General features: G+C 44.8%; 1 protein-coding gene across 1 annotated transcript in view; it reads left to right on the top strand.

Annotated features, from left to right (window-relative positions):
- Positions 1-211: 211 nt before the first annotated feature.
- Positions 212-19,540, top strand: part of CA4 (carbonic anhydrase 4) — a 34,358-nt gene continuing 15,029 nt past the window's right edge. The window contains exon 1 of the mRNA XM_058163857.1: positions 212-359. Coding sequence (XP_058019840.1) covers positions 212-359 — 148 coding nt within the window. The remainder of the gene's footprint in view (positions 360-19,540) is intronic.

Here is a 19,540-nt window from a genome sequence, read left to right as displayed (position 1 = left end):
GCGACACCAGTGTCCTAAATTCCTTCAAATTCTGAAAGGCAATTAGGGCACTCCGCAAGCAATTCCGTCAACAGAGACATTGACCTGCAACCAACCCGGTGGTGGGATTCAAATAATTCCACCACCAGTTCGGCGAAAAAGTGTTTGCATGCATATGCATGGCTTCCACACATGTGCACAGCTTCCGTGCATGCCGTGGCCCAGGGCAAGGATGGAGCAGGGGAATGGCGCATTCCCCGACCTGGCCAAGGCGAACGGTGAGCAGACGGAGGCTCCAGGACAAGGACAAGGCTGGGAAATGGTGCATCCTTGGGCCCTGACCCAAGGCAAAGGGCGAGCGGGCAGCATACTTACCTTTGGTGAGCAGAATGAGTGAGATGCAGAAATGAGGTGCAGAGATTAGCTGGGGCATGTGGCAGTGGTGGGTTTCAAAATGTTTTACTACCAGTTCTGTGGGCGTGGCTTGGTGGGCGTGGCAGAGGAAGGATACTGTAAAATCTCCATTCCTTCCCCGCGCCATGGGAAGGTTACTGCAAAATCCCCATTTCTTCCCGATCAGCTAGGACTTGGGAGGCAGAGAATAGATGGGGACAGGGCCAGTCAGAGGTGGTGTTTGCCGGTTCTCCGAACTACTCAAAATTTCCACTACCGGTTCTCCAGAACTGGTCAGAACCTGCTGAAACCCACCTCTGCCATGTGGAGAAGGCAAGATATATAGATTCCAGGGCACAAATTTTATGAAGTGAGTGGAATACTTCAGGCACAAACAGGCTTTGATCCAGTCAGAGGTGGTATTTGCCAGTTCTGAACTACTCAAAATTTCCTCAGTTCATCCACTGGCTGACAGCTGAATACCATCTCAACCAAAAGCAAAATCCTGCCTAGATGCCCCAGCTGAGGCTATAATCAGATTTTGTTTTTACTTTTAGCATTTTTCCTTTTGAAAAATTGCTTTTAAAAAGTCAACTGATCGTCAGAGCCTTTTAAAAGCATTTTTTCAACCTCTTCAGCAAGAGGTTGTCACTTTAAAACTCAGAGCTGAGTTGATAAATCAGAGGCTTTTTTTTCTTTTTTCTTTTAAAGGCAAAAAAAATGCTTTTAAAAGAAAACAAAAGCCTCTGATAATTATACGGCTCAGCTGGGTTCGTCAGAACCTTTTAAAAGTATTTTTTACAATTTTTTTTTTCATAAAAAAGTTTTATTTTTACAATCATATCAAACAGCTCATCCAATGTACAATTTTACAATTTTTTTAAAGCATTTTTTTTCTTTGGCTGAAAAAAAGCTTTTAAAAGTAAAAAAAAAAAGTTGGCCACGCCCACCCAATCACATTACCCACCACCACCACCAAGCCACACCCACAGAACTGGTAGTAACACATTTTACATTTCATCCCTGGGTCGAGGGCTACCTGTGCAGGCGCACACACGTTTAACTGGATTTGCACACGTGTGAAACCCCGCTGCAGACTTACACGTTCATGGAGTTAGCTGCCAAAAAACCAACTCATTTCATTTTGTAATGTGACCTTGCAATGGGACAGCCAACTCCAGGCCAGCTGTGCTTAGACGCTGCAAGGAGGCTCAGTAAAAATACAGGGACAAGATTGATTGCCTTAGCAGGTTGCCGCGTAAACAGAGCCCAGCTTTCTCCACCTTTCCTGAGGCGTCTTTTGTTTGTTAAGGACACCCCATTGTGGAGTACAAAGTTATTCAGCACGCAATGAGTCTCAACAGATTGCATGTGGGGCATTTCTCATTTTTTAAGCAGCAAAATTCTACACTGAATTTAGGGGCCTGGAGGCTAAAACATATAAAAAATGGTTGCTGGAATTGAGTAGAATAGAATAGAATAGAATAGAACAATAGAATCAACACTGTCAGACTATTTACTGAATCTGCACTACTATTAATCGTTTCATAGTTCCCATCACCAATCTCTTTCCACTTATGACTGTATGACTATAACTTGTTGCTGGCAATCCTTATGATTTATATTGATATATTGATCATCAATTGTGTTGTAAATGTTGTACCTTGATGAGATCTTTTCTTTTATGTACACTGAGGCATATGCCAAGACAAATTCCTTGTGTGTCCAATCACAGCCAATAAAATTCTATTCTATTCTATTCTATTCTATTCTATTCTATTCTATTCTATTCTATTCTGTTCTTTATTCTGAAAGAAAGAGAAGAAGAGAGAAGAGAATAGAATAGAATAAATAGTGATGAATAGAATAGAATGAATGAATAGAATACAAATTTAATTTTATTGGCCAAGTGTGATTGGAGACAAGGAATTTGTCTTATTAGATGCTCTCAGTGTACATGAAAAGACCTTCATCATTTCAAAAATAGTCTGGGTACAAATTTAACACTTAATGATACAACTCTTAATGGTAGTCATAGGGTACAAATAAGCAATCAGGAAACAATCAATATCAATATACTGTAAATCATAAGGATTGCAAGCAACAAAGCTAACTCAGCAACTGCAGTGATTCACTTAACAACTGTAGCAAGAAAGGTCATACAATGGGGCACAACTCACTTAGGAACTGTCCAAATTGTTAAGTCGAGGGCTACCTGTAATTCAATTCCGTTCGTGGTTTATCGTAATGTACAATGTTGTGTGAAGCCATTATAAAGTGGTATTAACACTTCACGTGATCTTGATTCTAAGATTACTTGAAATGTTAATACCACTTTATGAGGCCTTGGTAAGGCCGCACTTGGAATCCTGCATCCAATTTTGGTCGCCACGATGTAAAAAAAGAAGTTGAGACTCTAGAAAGAGTGCAGAGAAGAGCAACCAAGATGATTAGGGGACTGGAGGCTAAGACGTACGATGAACGGTTGCAGAAACTGGGCAAGGCTAGTCTAGTGAAGAGAAGGACCAGGGGAGACAGGATAGCAGTCTTCCAGTATTTGAGGGGCTGCCACAAAAAAGAGGGAGTCAAACTATTCTCCAAAGCCTCTGAAGGCAAAACAAGAAGCAACGGATGGAAACCAATCAAGGAGAGAAGCAACCTGGAATTAAAGAGAAATTTCCTTACAGTGAGAACTATTAATCAGTGGAACGACTTGCCTCCAGAAGTTGTAGGTGCTGCAACACTGGAAGTTTTAAAGAAGATGTTGGATAACTATTTGTCTGAAATGGTATAGGATTTCCTGCTGCCAAGCACTTAGAAGATAAGTCCTTCCAGCTATGCTGTATGCTATGCATGCTATGCATCATGCTATGCTATGCTAGATGATGCATGCATGCTATGCTATCAACACATTCAAAATTCTATTCTATTCTATTCTATTCTACCTATTTCTATCTATTACTCTATTTCTACTCTATCTACTCTATCTATTTCCTTCCTGTGTTGTCCTGTCCTGTCCTATCCTATCCTATCCTATCCTAAACCAGTGACCATCTAAACATGCAGCCATCCTTTAGAGCCGATAATCTAGCACAGAAGTGGCATTACGCTTTTGCAAATGCAACTTGCATTATTAAGCACTTAAAGGTTGTTTTTTTTATGAGTTTTATAAATGACCTTTTTCCTCCTCTAACCTTATGCCAAATCCCTGATAGAATCGCACGTGGGCTTTGTGCCTAATTTAAATAACATTCCTCCCTGCATTGTATTCTCCAGAAGGAACCAAGGAAGGAAAGGTTATTCAAGGAAATGACTTGCGGGGGCAGGATAGGGACTCTAACTGCAATCCAAGGCTTGTGGCTTGCCATGGTTCCCTCAAGGTTAATAGGAGGAAGGAAACAGAGGTGGGGGGAGGGAACTCCCTAGAGGCCCTAGGATATTCTTGGGGAATCAGAAGTTGGCTGATAAATAAATATTTGATGGCCGTTCGGAAAGTCCTTATCTCAAATTGTAATCAAACTCAGGAAAAAATCTGCAAAACTGGAACGTGTAGGGATGCAAGAATGGAAAGATATACAGTTGAAGTGGTGTTGGCCAAGCTTGGCCACGTGAAGAGGTTGAAGAGGTGTCTAGTCTAACGAAGAGAAGGACTAGGGGGTGCCATGATAGCAGTCTTCTATTTATCTGTCAGAGAATCTAGGCTAGGTTTAGGCTAATAGGCTACTAGATAGGATAGGATAGGATAGGATATTTATTTGGAATGGAATGGATATAGTTGTAAATTTTTGTTCATCATCTTCAGATTTTGGTCCCTTTAAGACTAGAACTCTGGGGTTGAAGTCCACAAGTCTTAGGGAAATGTCAAAGAGGCAGGAGACCCTACACCATTTCTGACAGATGGCAGTCCAGTCTCTTCTTGAAAGCCTCTAGTGATGAAGCTCCCACAACTTCTTTTCCATGGGTTGATTGGAATAGAACAGAACAGAACAGAACAGAACAGAACAGAACAGAATAGAATAGAATAGAATAGAATTTTTTATTGGCCAAGTGTGATTGGACACACAAGGAATTTGTCTTGGTGCATATGCTCTCAGTGTACATAAAAGAAAAGATCGTTCATCAAAAAATTTACAACACAAATGATGGTCAATATATCAATATAAATCATAAGGATTGCCAGCAACAAGTTATAGTCATACAGTCATAAGTGGAAAGAGATTGGTGATGGAAACTATGAGAAGTTAATAGTAGTGCAGATTCAGTAAATAGTTTGACAGTGTTGATGGAATTATTTATTTAGCAGAGTGATGGCCTTCGGGGAAAAAACTGTTCTTGTGTTTAGTTGTTCTGGTGTGCAGTGCTCTATAGCGTCGTTTTGAGGGTAGGAGTTGAAACAGTTTATGTCCAGGATGCGAGGGGTCTGTAAATATTTTCACGGCCCTCTTCTTGATTCGTGCAGTATACAGGTCCTCAATGGAAGGCAGGTTGGTAGCAATTATTTTTTCTGCAGTTCTAATTATCCTCTGAAGTCTGTTTTTCTTGTTGGGTTGCAGAACTGAACCAGACAGTTATAGAGGTGCAAATGACAGACTCAATAATTCCTCTGTAGAACTGAATCAGCAGCTCCTTGGGCAGTTTGAGCTTACTGAGTTGGCGCAGAAAGAACATTCTTTGTTGTCCTTTTTTAATGATGTTTTTGATGTTAGCTGTCCATTTTAGATCTTGCGATATGATAGAACCCAGAAATTTGAAGGTTTCTACTGTTGATACTGTGTTGTCTAGTATTGTGAGAGGTGGAAGTATGGAAGGGTTTCTCCTAAAGTCTACCACCATTTCTACGGTTTTGAGTGTGTTCAGTTCCAGATTGTTTTGGTTGCACCACAAGGCTAGTCGTTCGACCTCTCGTCTACATGCGGATTCGTCATTGTCTCGAATGAGACCAATCACTGTTGTTCTCACTGTCAGAAAATTCCTCCTTATTTTTATGTTGAATCTCTCCTTGATCAGTTTCCATCCATTGTTCTTCATTCTTGGCCTTTTGGCTGCTGGCCTTTTGGGTGATTTTTTTTTAAAAAAAGATCCATCTAAGCTGATGGCTGGTGGCCAAAGAGTCCTCTCGGTCTGGCCTAGCCGAGTGAAAGCATCCCTTATCCTGTTCGCTTAAACAAGCCAGCCCAGACGTCTCATTATTCCACTTGATCTTCCATTGTTACCACGTTCACGTGAATGCAGTGGCAGGGACACGCACCACTTGGCGGTGGGAATGGGGAAGGCAGGGCAGTTTCCTTGCATTGTTCCAGCCCGACAACAAAGAACAGATAGTCTAATTTAACAGATAGTCAATATTTCATTGAACATCATTGTGTTTGATCTTCATACATGGCTCATGCCAGCTCATCATTCTGTGGGCGTCATTGAAGGACCGAGCGCTCTGCTAGCAAAAATGGGCTCCCGAGCTCCGTTTTTGGCTGCGATGATCTCCTGCAACCCTCTGCCAGCGAAAACGGAGCTCAGGCGGTCCGCCTGCAGCCCTCATGTGCTCCGTTTTTGGCTGCGATGATCTCCTGCAACCCTCTGCCAGCGAAAACGGAGCTCAGGCGGTCCGCCTGCAGCCCTCATGTGCTCCGTTTTTGGCTGCGATGATCTCAAATCTGCCAGACTCAGGCTGTCTGCAGCCCTCATGCTGTTTTGGCTGCGATGATCTCCTGCAATCTGCCAGAGAGCTCAGGCGGTGATATGTGTTTTTTGGCTGATTAACAATCTGCCAGCGGGCTCAGGCGGTGTGCAGTCATAATGCTCCATTTTGGCTGCGATGATCTCCTGCAACCTCTGCCAGCGGAGCTGGTCCGCCTGCAGTTTGTGCTTTTTGGTGCATGATCTCCACAATCTGCCAGCGAACTCATGTCATGCAGCACTCATGTGCTCTTTGGCTGCGATGATCTCCTGCAATCTGCCAGCGGGAATGGTACCTGCAGCCCTCATGTGCTCCGTTTTTGGCTGCGATGATCTCCTGCAACCCTCTGCCAGCGAAAACGGAGCTCAGGCGGTCCACCTGCAGCCCTCATGTGTTCCCTTTTTGGCTGCGATAATCTCCTGCAATCTGAGCGGAGACGGTCCGCCTGCAGCCCTCATGTGCTGTTTTTTGGCTGCGATGATCTCCTGCAACCTCTGGTACATGGCGGTCCACCTGCAGCCCTCATGTGTTCCCTTTTTGGCTGCGATGATCTCCTGCAACCCTCTGCTAGCAAAAACGGAGCTCAGGCGGTCCACCTGCAGCCCTCATGTGTTGCGTTTTTGGCAGATAATTCCTGCAATCTGCCAAAGCAAGCTCAGGCGGTCGTGCAGTATGTGCTCCTTTTTGGCTGGATGATCTCCAATCTGCCAAACAAGCTCAGGCGGTCTGCCTGCAGCCCTCATGTGCTGTTTTGGCTGCGATGATCTCTACAATTGCCAAAACAGCTCAGGCGGTCCGTGCAGCACTCATGTGTTGTTTTTGGCTGCGATAATCTTGCAATTGTGGCGGGCTCAGGCGGTGTGCAGTATGTCTTTTTTGGCTGGGATCTTGCAATCTGTACATTGTGTCCTCATTGCTCCGTTTTTGGCTGATGATCTAAATGCCAGCTAGCTCAGGCGGTGCCTGCATATGTGCTGTTTTTTGGCTGCATGATCTCCTAATTGAGCCATAGGCGGTGTGCAGCACTCATGCTGTTTTTAGATATCTTTATGAGGAGCTTCTTGTCATGTGCTATTGGCATGATCTTGCAATCTGAGCAAACGAAGCTCAGGCGGTGCTGAGCATGTGCTCCGTTTTTGGCTGCAGATCTCCTGCAATCTGAGCCTCAGGCTAGCCTGCAGTCATGTGTATTTTTGGCTGCATGATCTCCTGCAATCTGCCAGCCCTCAGGCTGCCTGCAGTCATTGTTTTTGGCTGCGATGATCTTAATCTGCCAGCGGAATCAGGTGCCTAGTCATGTGCTCCTTTTTGGCTGCGATGATCTTAAGATGAGAGCTCAGGCGGTATGCAGCATGTGTTCCCTTTTTCTGAATCTCCTGAAATTCTGCTAGAAACTGTTTTTGCTGGCAAAAATCGTGACAATCCTTTGCTGTTTCAGTGTGGTCCCTTAGATCTAAGCATTCCCAGCCAGATGAGAACACCCTGGTCTAATTCAATGGATGGAGTCTGCAGGTAGGAATCCATCAGTAGTATCTCATTTTACCTTGCTATTGAACTGCGGCGTTGTTCTTTTCTGTGCTTCTGCGCATGCAGAGCATCCGTGATGGCTTGGGTACCTGCTGCTGCTACCAGTTCTAAGCGAAGTGAAAGACCATTGGGCTCCATCCTTAGCTCGTCTCAAATTGTTTGTATGGTAATGAGGACCACAGGTAATCCTCAACTTACAACCATTCGTTTAGTGGCCGAAGCACTGTGAAAAGTGACTTGTTTTGTGACTCGTTTTGAATTTCGTTAATATAAGTGGTGATAGTTTATAATGATTATCAGGTGCAAATAGAAATATATATTATTTCCACAGCAAGGCAGATAAATGGTTAAACTGATTGTTTTATTCAAAGAGGAGAATATATTCAATTAGGTGTTTTTTTTTATTTGGATATCATTTCTGGATTTTGTGTTTGGGAGGAAAAAAAATGAAACGTTAACTTTGGTTTTGCTGATTAGATAGATTTGTTGTTATAGAAATTATGAGAAATTTCCTGACAGTTAGAACAATTAATCAGTGGAACAACTTGCCTCCAGAAGTTGTGAATGCTCCAACACTGGAGGTTTTTAAGAAGAGGTTGGATAACCATTTGTCTGAAGTGGTGTAGAGTTTCCTGCCTGGGTAAGGGGTTGGACTAGAAAACCTTCAGGGTCCCTTCCAACTGTGTTATTATTATATTATTATGAATCTGAAAAAAGTCATGAATCTGAAAAGTAACTGTGGCTCAGGCTGCTAATGCAGCCTGTTATTAACAGCAGCAGCCTGCAATTACTGCCGGTTCTAGTCCCACCAGGCCCAAGGTTGACTCAGCCTTCCATCCTTTATAAGGTAGGTAAAATGAGGACCCAGATTGTTGGGGGCAATAAGTTGACTTTGTATATAAATATATACAAATAGAATGAAGACTATTGCTAACATAGTAGCTGAGTCTTAGAAAATATGCAATTTTTAAACTTATGTTATGACCATTTTCCACATTTGAGTTTGCAGCATATGGTCACGTGATCAAAATAGATGCTTGAAACTGGTTCTGATTTATTTTATGTCTGAATCAATCAATTTTGATTCTGACAAGCAAAAAGTCAATGGGGACGCCAGATTCACTCAACAACCGTGTTACTAACTTAATAATTGCAGTGATTCACTTAACTGGGGCAAGAAAAGTGGTAAAATGGGGCAAAACTCACTTGGCAACTGTCTCACTTAGCAACAGAAATTTTGGGCTCAGTTGTGGTCGTAAGTTGAGGACTACCTATATTCCAAAGTTTCTCTCTTCTCAGTCCTTTTTGCTTTTTCTCCATCTTCAAGCCTTCCCAGCTGGGTGTCAAAACAAGGCCTTCTAAATCTTAGTAATTTAATTTATTCGAATTTAATTTTGTCAATCATATATAACAGGTAAAAGTATAAGCATAATTTGGATACATCAAAAGAGTAAGTAAAAAGGGAATATCAGGAACATAATCTTATAAGTTACACACAGATGGGTCAGATTCTGACAGTTCTGGAGAATGGGTAAAATTTTGAGTACTTTGGAGAATTATAAAAAATTCTGACTGGTTCCTTATCTATTTTCTGCCTCAAGTAGCTGATAGGAAAGGATTTTGCAGTAACCTTCCCTGGATTAAATGAAGATTTTACAGTATCCTTTAGGAAGCCACACCACAGAACATGTAAAAAATTTGAAACCCAGCACTGTTACAGACATCTTAGGAATGGGGTGAGGTCAACAGTAGACAGTCTAAGTGTTAAGTTCGGGAAGTAACGAGGCTGGAGACCAGGGTAGTGACAACAGCTCTTTAATATAGGGTGAACCCAGCAACAGGCTGGGGGAAAAACCTCTCCTTTTATACAGTTCTGCTGGAGGCTTCGTCCAATCAACAGCGTGCTGATTTCCGCTCAAAATATTTAAAGGCACAACTGAATACATAACACTCCTCCCTCCCAGAAAACACTTGGTCTTATTTACATATTTATTTACATGTTATTTTTCGGCGTAGTCACGCAAATAACCTGGTCTCCTAGTTCTTTCTGACCTGCGGTTCAGTTCTGGGTGGTGTTTGAGCTGGTCGGAGGGCTGTTTCTCCTCCCAGCTCTTTCTCTGGGCCATCGGGCTCTGGATTATTGGCCGACTCTTTTTCTTGGCCATCCGGCCTTGGATTAATTTTGGAATTTTCCTGCTGTTTCCCTCGGGACCTGATGGCGTCGCTGGAACTCTGGGACCTCAGCTAAGTCTTGCGCCTCCCCGGGTCATTGTCAGCTGTGGATTCAAAGTGGTATTGGTCATTACCTGTCTCTGTTGGTTTGGTTTGTCAGTTATTCGTTTCCTTAACTGATCTATGTGGCGCGCCACACTCGGTTGTCTGGTAGCTCTACCACGTACGATTTTGGCCCGGTTACTTTGTTACTTGTCCCGACCCAACTCGGGCCGTCCCCATAGTTTCGGGCCCACCCGTCGCCTATGCTCATTTCCTTGTTTTCTAGTCCCCTTGTAACCCTCGGTGTGTAATGGGGTTCAAGCGTCAAGTGGGCACGGAGTTTCCGTCCCATTAGCAATTCGGCTGGGCTTTTCCAGTGGCTGCTTGGGGTTCTGTGCTGGGCGGCTAGGAAAAGTCTATTTTGTTTGCCAGTCACCTGGCTTGAGCCTGGACAATGCCTCCTTAGCGCTCGGACGGACGCTCTGCAAGGCCATTCGGCGCAGGGTGGAAAGGCGCAGAGGGCATGTCGGATGCCTTCCTCTGCCAGGTACTCTTCAAACTGGGCTGCCGTGAATTGGGGCATTGTCGGACACCAGAGTGTCCGGCAACCCGTGAGTTGCGAATAGGTGGCGCAGGGGTTGCGATTACTGCTTCGGCCGTGGACTTCATAAGTATGATCTCTAACCATTTGGAAAATCGTCACCACCACTAGGAAGCGTTTGGCCGTGAAAGGGCCAGAAAATCAATGTGGATTCTTGACCAGGGCCCTTGGGGCTTTTCCCATTCTCTGACTGGGGCTGTTGGGGTAGCGGTCTGGACTCTTGGCAAGCTTGGCATTTCCCTACCCTCTCAGCAATCTCGTCCATGAGTGGCCACCATACATAGCTTCTAGCTAACCCTTCATCCTTACGATGCCTGGGTGACCCTCGTGGAGGAGGTCCAATACCTTTCCCCTTAACTTAACAGGAATTATTACACGATCACCCCATAACAGGCACCCCTTGAGCCGAGAGCTCATCACGTTTTTAACAAATTCTTTGAACCGTTAAGCCGCGGCACCCTCTCTGTACCCAACCGGTACAGTCCTTAACACAATGTCGGTATGATGCCCGAGCCACTTCCTTTGATGTGACTGGGCCAGAGTCCAACGAGTCAATAAGGAGGATGGGTGTCCCGGAGTGGGGTCTTGATCGCCCCTGGCAGTGGGCATCTGCGGCGTCTGCATGCCCACTTCTTTTCCTGGTCGATGCTGCAGCTTGTATGAGTAAGCGGCTAAGAATATAGTCCATCGGGTCAAGCGTGGCGAAAGTGCCACAGGCGTTGGATCGCCAGCCAGTATCCCTAGTAGCGGTCTGTGGTCAGTCACGATTTCAAAATTCCAAAGACATACTCATGGAATTTTTGACCCCTGATACAATGGCTAATGCTTCTTTGTCTAATTGGCTGTAGTTCCTCTCTGGGGAGGACATCGTTCTAGAGTAGAACGCTATAGGGGCTTCTGTGCCGTTTGGAAGTCTATGGCTGAGTACAGCCCCACCCCATAAGGGAGGCATGCAAACCAGCACTAGGGGTAGTGAGTCGTGATATTGGATGAGCAGGCTATCACTTGAGAGCAGGTTCTTTACTGCTTCAAAAGCCCTATTTTCTGACTTTCCCCAAGACCAAACAGTATTTTTCCTAAGAGCCTATGCAGCGGTTCCATAGCAGTTGCTTTGTTCCTTAAAATCACCGCGTCAAAATTAACCAATCCCAAGAATGCCTGCTGCTCTGCTTTGTTTTTGGCCACTGGAGCCTTCCTAATTGATTTAACTTTGCTCTCAGTTGGGTGAATTCCTTTCTAGTCTGTCCGGTAGCCCAAGAATACGATCGATTCGACCCCTATCTGTCATTAATATGTCTTGACTTTTAATCCGGCTGTCCGGAAAATGCTCAAGACCTTTCTTAACCTCCCCAATTCCTCCATGTTTTCCCTGAAATTAGGACATCATCAGTAGGAACTACCCTGGGAGCCCTTGCAGTAGTCGTTCCATCAGGTTTTGGAACAGCCCTGGTGCCACACTAACCCCAAATTGCAATCGGGTGCACTTGAATGCCCCCTGTGCGTACAATCGTTTGGGCTTGGCTGTGGGCGTCTACTGGCAGTTGTTGGTAGGCTTGGGCCAAGTCTAACTTTGCAAAGACTTGCCCTTGCCCCAAAGAGTGCAATAAGTGTTGCACCACGGAACCGTGCGCTTTTCTGTAAGGCTTTGTTAGCGTCGCCTTGTAGTCAGCGCAAATTCTAATTGACCCGTCCGGTTTGATGGGGTGACGATTGGCGTCTCCCACTTTGCGTGATCGACTGGCACCAAAATCCCTGATTTATGAGCTTGTCCAGCTCCTTATCGATTTTGGTTTTAGGGCAAAGGACTCTCCTCGCCTTAAGCCTAATGGGGGCTACCTGGGGTCTAAGTTGAAGGAAATAGGGGTCCCCTTGTACTTGCCCAGGCAGTCCTTGAAGACATCTTGAACTCGTTAAAGAGAATGTCTTTCAGGTTACAGTCACTTCTGTAGATGCCAGTCACTCCCATGCCCAGGGCACGAAACCAGTCTAGTCCCAACAGACTGGGCAGAGTTCCTTCGACGATCGTGATGGGCAGGGTCTTGTGAGGACCGTGCTCGACTCGGACGGAGGTGGTCCCTCGAACAGGGATGCGATTCCCTGGTAGTCGTGGACTCGTAGCCGTTGTGCTTGCAGGTGGCGCTTGACGGACGGCAGCGACCAAAGTGTCCCAGGACATGATGGTGATCGCTGATCCCGTGTCTACTTCAAGCCGGCTCTCCTCTATTTTGGCTTGGTGAAGATCTTCTTCTCCACTTTGGTGGTGACCTATGACCACAGTTGTTTTGGTTGAATCCGCGCCTTTTTGTTTGAGCCAATCGCGGGTCGCCTTGCCGATTCCGCTCTGATTGGCGATTTGAATTTTCGGCGGGAAGGTTGGGCCGCCGACAAACTTGAGCTAGGTGCCCTTCTTCCCGCACCGACATATCGCATCTTTAAATTTGCAGCGTTGGCGCTGGTGTTGACCCCGCAGCTTCCGCATTCATCTCGGTCCCCTTTGTCGCGTTTCTCGGTCGGCAGACCCTTCCTCATCTTCACCTTCGGATTCGGTCTGAACCTCCTCCTGGTGCACTGGGGTTGCCTTGCGCTCGCCTTTTGTGGAAGGCTTTTGCAGCGTCTCTGCCGCTTGGGATGACATTTCATGTGCTCTGGCCGTCCAGGCGTTGGCCAGTGTGAGGTTGCTCTTTGCTAGCAACCGTCGCCGCGGATGTCTTTGACCTCGGATGAGTTGCTCGAGGAGCACCTCGTCTAGGTCACGGTATCCGCAGTCCTTGGGCGCTCTTCTTAGGGCGGCCATGTAGTCACCGATGGACTCGCCTCCATCTGCCTTCGCTCTCCAATTCAAACCGCGCGTATTTGGGCGGCGTTGGTGCGAAATGGTTTTAGTAAAGTCTGTAAAGTTGGCCACGACACCGACTGTATCGGCGTTGGCTCTGCCAGGGCTTCCGCGATATCAATGACCTCCGGACCGCAGTGGCTTAAGAAATAAGCCCTTTTGGTTATCTGGAACTCCGTGCAGTTCGTTGGCTTCTAGAAACTTTCGAAGCGGGTCATATTCCCCATTTCTCCTTAGCGAGCAGTGCGGGTGGTGTAACTGGCCATCTCGCCTTTTCTGCCCTGGATTTGCTGGGTTCGGTCTATGCTTCAGCTCGGTTCTGGTTCTCCTCAGCCTCGAGATCCCACCTTCGTCGCCAATGTTAAGTTCGGGAAGTAACGAGGCTGGAGACCAGGGTAGTGACAACAGCTCTTTAATATAGGGTGAACCCAGCAACAGGCTGGGGGAAAAACCTCTCCTTTTATACAGTTCTGCTGGAGGCTTCGTCCAATCAGCAACGTGCTGATTTCCCGCTCAAATATTTAAAGGCACAACTGTTAATACATAACATAAGGTTAAAGTTTTGGGGGTTTGGGGAAGAAACTACAGAGTCAGGTAGTGCATTCCAGGCATTGACCACTCTGTTGCTGGAGTCATATTTTTTGCAATCAAGTTTGGAGCGGTTTACCTTGAGTTTGTATCTATTATTTGCTCGTGTATTGTTGTGGTTGAAGCTGAAGTAGTCATTGACAGGTAGGACATTGTGGTAGATAATTTTATGTACGACGCGTAGGTCAGATTGAAGTCTGCGTAGTTCTAAGTTGTCTAAGCCCAAAATTTGGAGGCTGGTGGCATAAGGTATTTCATTGCGAGCAGAGGAGTGGAGGACTCGTTTTGTGAAATATCTCTGGACTCTCTCAATTGTATAATTGTTTGCTTATTACCATTCCCTTTTCTTTTAAACTGGTATGCTTTAAACTTAGCATTGTTTTTCTTCCAGTTTTGATCACATTTTATAATATAAAATGGAAATGGAAATAATTCCTAAGAGGTCTGTAAGGGGCGTGCATAAGAGCACCAGCGTGCCTACCGTTCCTGTCCTAATGTTCCCTTTGATTGTATCCAATTTGTATAGTTATTTCATGCTTATGCTTATATATATGCTTATACATCGTATAGTTATTTCATGCTTATGCTTATATATACTGCTGTGACAAATAAATCAAAATAAAAAATAAAGATAGTAGGGAAATGGGGAGGGTAAAAAAGGAAAAGAGAAGTGTGGGTTAAGGGGAGGAAAAAGAAGAAAAACCTTTTTTTCAATGCCGTACAATAAAAATAGCATGGTACAGCCTCAACTTTCTAGTTTTATGTACTTAGTCTCCTAGCCATTTCTAGAACAATGGACTTATCTAATCAGCAAATACCCAAAGTCAAACTTTCATTTCTTTTCTGTCTCCAGCACAAAGACTAGAAGTGGTTTCCAAATAGCAAACTTTGCAACTTTAAGATGGGTGGATTTCAATTTTCAGAATTCTGGATTTCATTCCTTATCCCTGAAAATAGCAAGCTGACATCTTGGCTTTTATTTCTTTAAATCAGTGCTTTTTAAACTTGGCAACTTTAAGATGAGTGGATTTCAAATCTCAGGATTGAACTTCTACTCTACAGAAGGATCTTGACAGACTTGAACATTGGGCGCCATCTAACAAAATGAAATTCAACAGTGGAAAAAAGTGAGGTTCTACATTTAGGCAAGAAAAACAAAATGCACAGGTACCGGATAGGTGGTACCTTGCTCAATAGTAGTAACTGCGAGAGGGATCTTGGAGTCCTAGTGGACAACCATTTAGATATGAGCCAGCCGTGTGCAGCAGCTGCCAAAAAAGCCAACACAGTTCTGGGCTTCATAAACAGAGGGATAGAATCAAGATCACGTGAACTGTTCCAGAAGTTGTGAGTACTCCAACACCGGATATTTTCAAAAAGATATTGGAAAGCCATTTGTCTGGAATGATATAAGGCCGTGATGGCGAACCTACGGCACATGTGCCACAGGTGGCACAGGGAGCCATCTCTGCGAGCACATGAGCCGTCGCCCTAGGTCAGCTCCACCGCGCATGCGCGCATGCCTCCCACCGTCCAGCTGATTTTTGGGTCTCTGCTGTGCATATGGGAGATGCGTACACATGTGCAGGGGGGGCAGGGGAGTCACACGCGCATGCACGGGACGGGGGGAGCATATGCATGGGGGCAGGATCCTCCCCGGCTCATTTTTGGTCCCAGGGATGCCTATTAGGCCCAAAATTGGATGCAGGGGGTCACACATTTATTTATTTATTCGAATTTTTATACCGCCCTATCTCCCGAAGGACTCAGGGCGGTTCACAGCCAGATAAAAACATGCAAATAATACAGGTAAAAACAACAATTAAAAAACTTATTAATTAGGCCGAATTAAAAATATCACTAGAATAAAATAATATAAAACCCCATTAAAAACTAAATTTAAAAACTAAAACCCTAGGCTAGCCCTGCGCAAATAAATAGATGTGTCTTAAGCTCGCGGCGGAAGGTTCGGAGGTCAGGAAGTTGACGAAGCCCTGGGGGAAGCTCGTTCCAGAGGGTGGGAGCCCCTCATGCATGTGCGGGGTGTGTGGGGGAGCATGGGGGAATCACGCACGCATGCGCAGGGGCCAGGTTGCAGGGGGACATTGCATTATGGGTGTGGGCACAGACACGCGTTCTATTGTGCACGTACGGGCTTATGGCACGTACAAGGAAAAAAAGCTTAGCCATCACTGATGTAGGATCTCCTGCTTGAGTTGGGCTAGAAGACCTTCAAGATCCCTTCCAAATCTCTTAATGTGTATTCTTGCCAGTCCAACCCCCTTAGATGTGATGCTCCATTAATCTAAATGGGCATGTTTGGAAAAAATATCCATTTCTGAGCTGAGTAGATCTGGAAACTTTAGAACTGAAGAACTATTAGCAAGGGAGAAAAACAAACTTGTCCTTGTCAATATATTTTTTTTTCCTCCCCCAAGCCATCCTCTTAAATTTGCAGCTCGCAGCAAATTCACACCAGCCTCAAAACCTCTTCGAATTTCACAAACTACAGGTAAAAACAACAATTAAAAAACTTATTAATTAGGCCGAATTAAAAATATCACTAGAATAAAATAATATAAAACCCCATTAAAAACTAAATTTAAAAACTAAAACCCTAGGCTAGCCCTGCGCAAATAAATAGATGTGTCTTAAGCTCGCGGCGGAAGGTTCGGAGGTCAGGAAGTTGACGAAGCCCTGGGGGAAGCTCGTTCCAGAGGGTGGGAGCCCCTCATGCATGTGCGGGGTGTGTGGGGGAGCATGGGGGAATCACGCACGCATGTGCAGGGGCCAGGGTGCAGGGGGACATTGCATTATGGGTGTGGGCACAGATGCGCGTGCTATCGTGCACGTACGGGCTTATGGCACGTACAAGGAAAAAAAGTTTAGCCATCACTGATGTAGGATCTCGTGCTTGAGTTGGGCTAGAAGACCTTCAAGGTCCCTTCCAAATCTCTTATTGTGTATTCTTCCCAGTCCAACCCCCTTAGATGTGATGCTCCATTAATCTAAATGGGCATGTTTGGAAAAAAATAACCATTTCTGAGCTGAGTAGATCTGGAAACTTTAGAACTGAAGAACTATTAGCAAGGGAGAAAAACAAACTTGTCCTTGTCAATATTTTTTTTTTCCTCCCCCAAGCCATCCTCTTAAATTTGCAGCTCGCAGCAAATTCACACCAGCCTCAAAACCTCTTCGAATTTCACAAACTCCTTTGGTTCACCTTAGATTTCCACCTCCTAAATGCTGACGCGGCAGGAAAGAAGGTTTTGCTTGCTAGCTTGAATCATCTCCAGCAAGCTCTCCAAGACTGAAGGGCGACAAGAATTCACTGGAATTGCACACGGGCGTGCACAGACAAACGGACTGTCTAGGGAGATGCTCAGTCATCCAGATCCCTGTTGTCCAAAAAGTGCTCTTTTTTTTTTTTTCAAGAGGCAACTGAACTTTCTGGTTATTCCTGAAAGACGTTTCGCTTCTCCTCCAAGAAGCTTCTTCAGCTCTGACTGGATGGTGGGGAATGGAAGGATTTATATTCCTTGCAGAGAGCTGGTCATTTGCATCTTTCTAGAGAGTCGTTGAGGCCACTTGGGGGCTTGTTTGTGTCCTCAGGGTCACCTTGAGTGGTGCAAATGGACGTGGAGCCTTCTTGGAACTGTTGAAAGGACTGTTTTTGTGGACTGGAGATAGATGATGTTGTATCCCTCCCCCTCTTAATAATAATAATAATAATAATAATAATAATAATAATAATAATAATAATAATAATAATAATAATAATAATAATAATAATAATAATAACAACAACAGAGTTGGAAGGGACCTTGGAGGCCTTCTAGTCCAACCCTCTGCCCAGGCAGAAAACCCTACACCATCTCAAGACAGATTTTTTTTTTTAATTTGCATTTATATCCCACCCTTCTCCGAAGACTCAGGGTGGCTTACACTATGTTAGCAATAGTCTTCATCCTATTTGTATATTTATATACAAAGTCAACTTATTAGCCAACATCTTCTTAAAAATTTCCAGTGTTGGGGCATTTACAGTACAACTTCTGCAGGCAAGTTGTTCCACTTATTAATTGTTCTGACTGTCAGGAGATTTCTCCTTAGTTCTAAATTGCTTCTTTCCTTGATGAGTTTCCACCCATTGCTTCTTGTTCTACTCTCAGATGCTTTGGAGAATAGTTTGACTCCCTCTTCTTTGTGGCAACCCCTGAGATATTGGAAGACTGCTATCATGTCTCCCCTAGTCCTTCTTTTCATTAAACTAGACGTACCCAGTTCCTAGAGGGACGCGGTGGCTCAAGGGCTAGGATGTTGAGCTTGTCGATTGAAAGGTCGGCAGCTGAGCAGTTCGAATCCCTAGCGCTGCTGTGTAACGGGGTGAGCTCCCGTTACTTGTCCCAGCTTCTGCCAACCTAGCAGTTTCGAAAGCACGTAAAAATGCAAGTAGAAAAAATAGGGATCACCTTTCGTGGGAAGGTAACAGCGTTCCGTGCGCCTTTGGTGTTGAGTCATGCCGGCCACAGGACCACGGAGACGTCTTCGGACAGCGCTGGCTCTTCGGCTTTGAAACGGAGATGAGAAACTAGAGTCGGCAACAACTAGCACGTATGTGCGAGGGGAACCTTTACCTTTACCTTTTTACCCAGTTCCTGCAACCGTTCTTCATATGTTTTAGCCTCCAGTCCTCTAATCATCTTTGTCATCTCTGTTGAGTGAGAGCTGTTCAATTTGGACACAGATGGCCTCTTTGACCCCTCTTTCAAACCAGCGGTCCTCTCTGTCCAAAATGTGGACTTTGCTGTCCTCAAAAGAGTAGCCTTTGTCTTATAAAAGCAGATGGACTGTTGAATCTTGTCCTGGTGGGTTTATTCTCCTATATCACAGATAAACCTCCAAGTGGCCTCAACGACCCTCTAAAAGGATGCAAATGACCAGCTGTTTGCAAGGAATATAAATCCTTCCATTCCTCCACCATCCAGTCAAAGCTGAAGAAGCTTCTTGGAGGAGAAGCGAAACGTCTTTCAAAGAATAACAAGAAAGTCCAGTTGCCTCTTGAAAAGAAAAAAACACCTTTGGGACAGACCAATGGGACTGTTTCCAGCCAAAGAAGAAAGGTGTGTTTTGGGAGAGACCATGTACAGGTTGTTATCGACTTACGACCATAATGGAGCCCAAAATTTCTGTTCCTAAGTGAAACTTTCGTTAAATGAGTTTTGCCCGATTTTACGACTTTTCTTGCCACACGTTGTTAAACGTGTATAAGATAACAGATATAAGTATAAACATGGTTATGAACACAGAAAATGGACACAAATAAATGGGGACAGTAGGCACACTGGTGCGGTTATGCACGCCCCTTACAGACCTCTGAGGAATGGGGTGAGGTCAACAGTAGACAGTCTAAGGTTAAAGTTTTGGGGGTTTGGGGAAGAAACCATAGAGTCAGGTAGTGCATTCCAGGCATTGACCACTCGGTTGCTGGAGTCATATTTTCTGCAATCAAGTTTGGAGCGGTTTACCTTGAGTTTGTATCTATTATTTGCTCGTGTATTGTTGCGGTTGAAGCTGAAGAAGTCATTGACAGGTAGGATGTTGTAGGAGATAATTTTGTGAACTGCGCTTAGGTCAGACCGAAGGTGTAGTTCTAAGTTGTCTGAGCCCAAAGTTTTGTGATTTTTTTTTTTCCATCCAGGTTAACGTTGCTCAGTTGTTTTGAGTTCAG

This window comes from Ahaetulla prasina, chromosome 1 (assembly GCF_028640845.1).
Source record: "Ahaetulla prasina isolate Xishuangbanna chromosome 1, ASM2864084v1, whole genome shotgun sequence".
Taxonomy (NCBI): domain Eukaryota; kingdom Metazoa; phylum Chordata; class Lepidosauria; order Squamata; family Colubridae; genus Ahaetulla; species Ahaetulla prasina.
The sequence above is the reverse complement of the archived record's forward strand: the minus strand, read 5'-3'. Positions and strand labels throughout refer to the sequence as shown.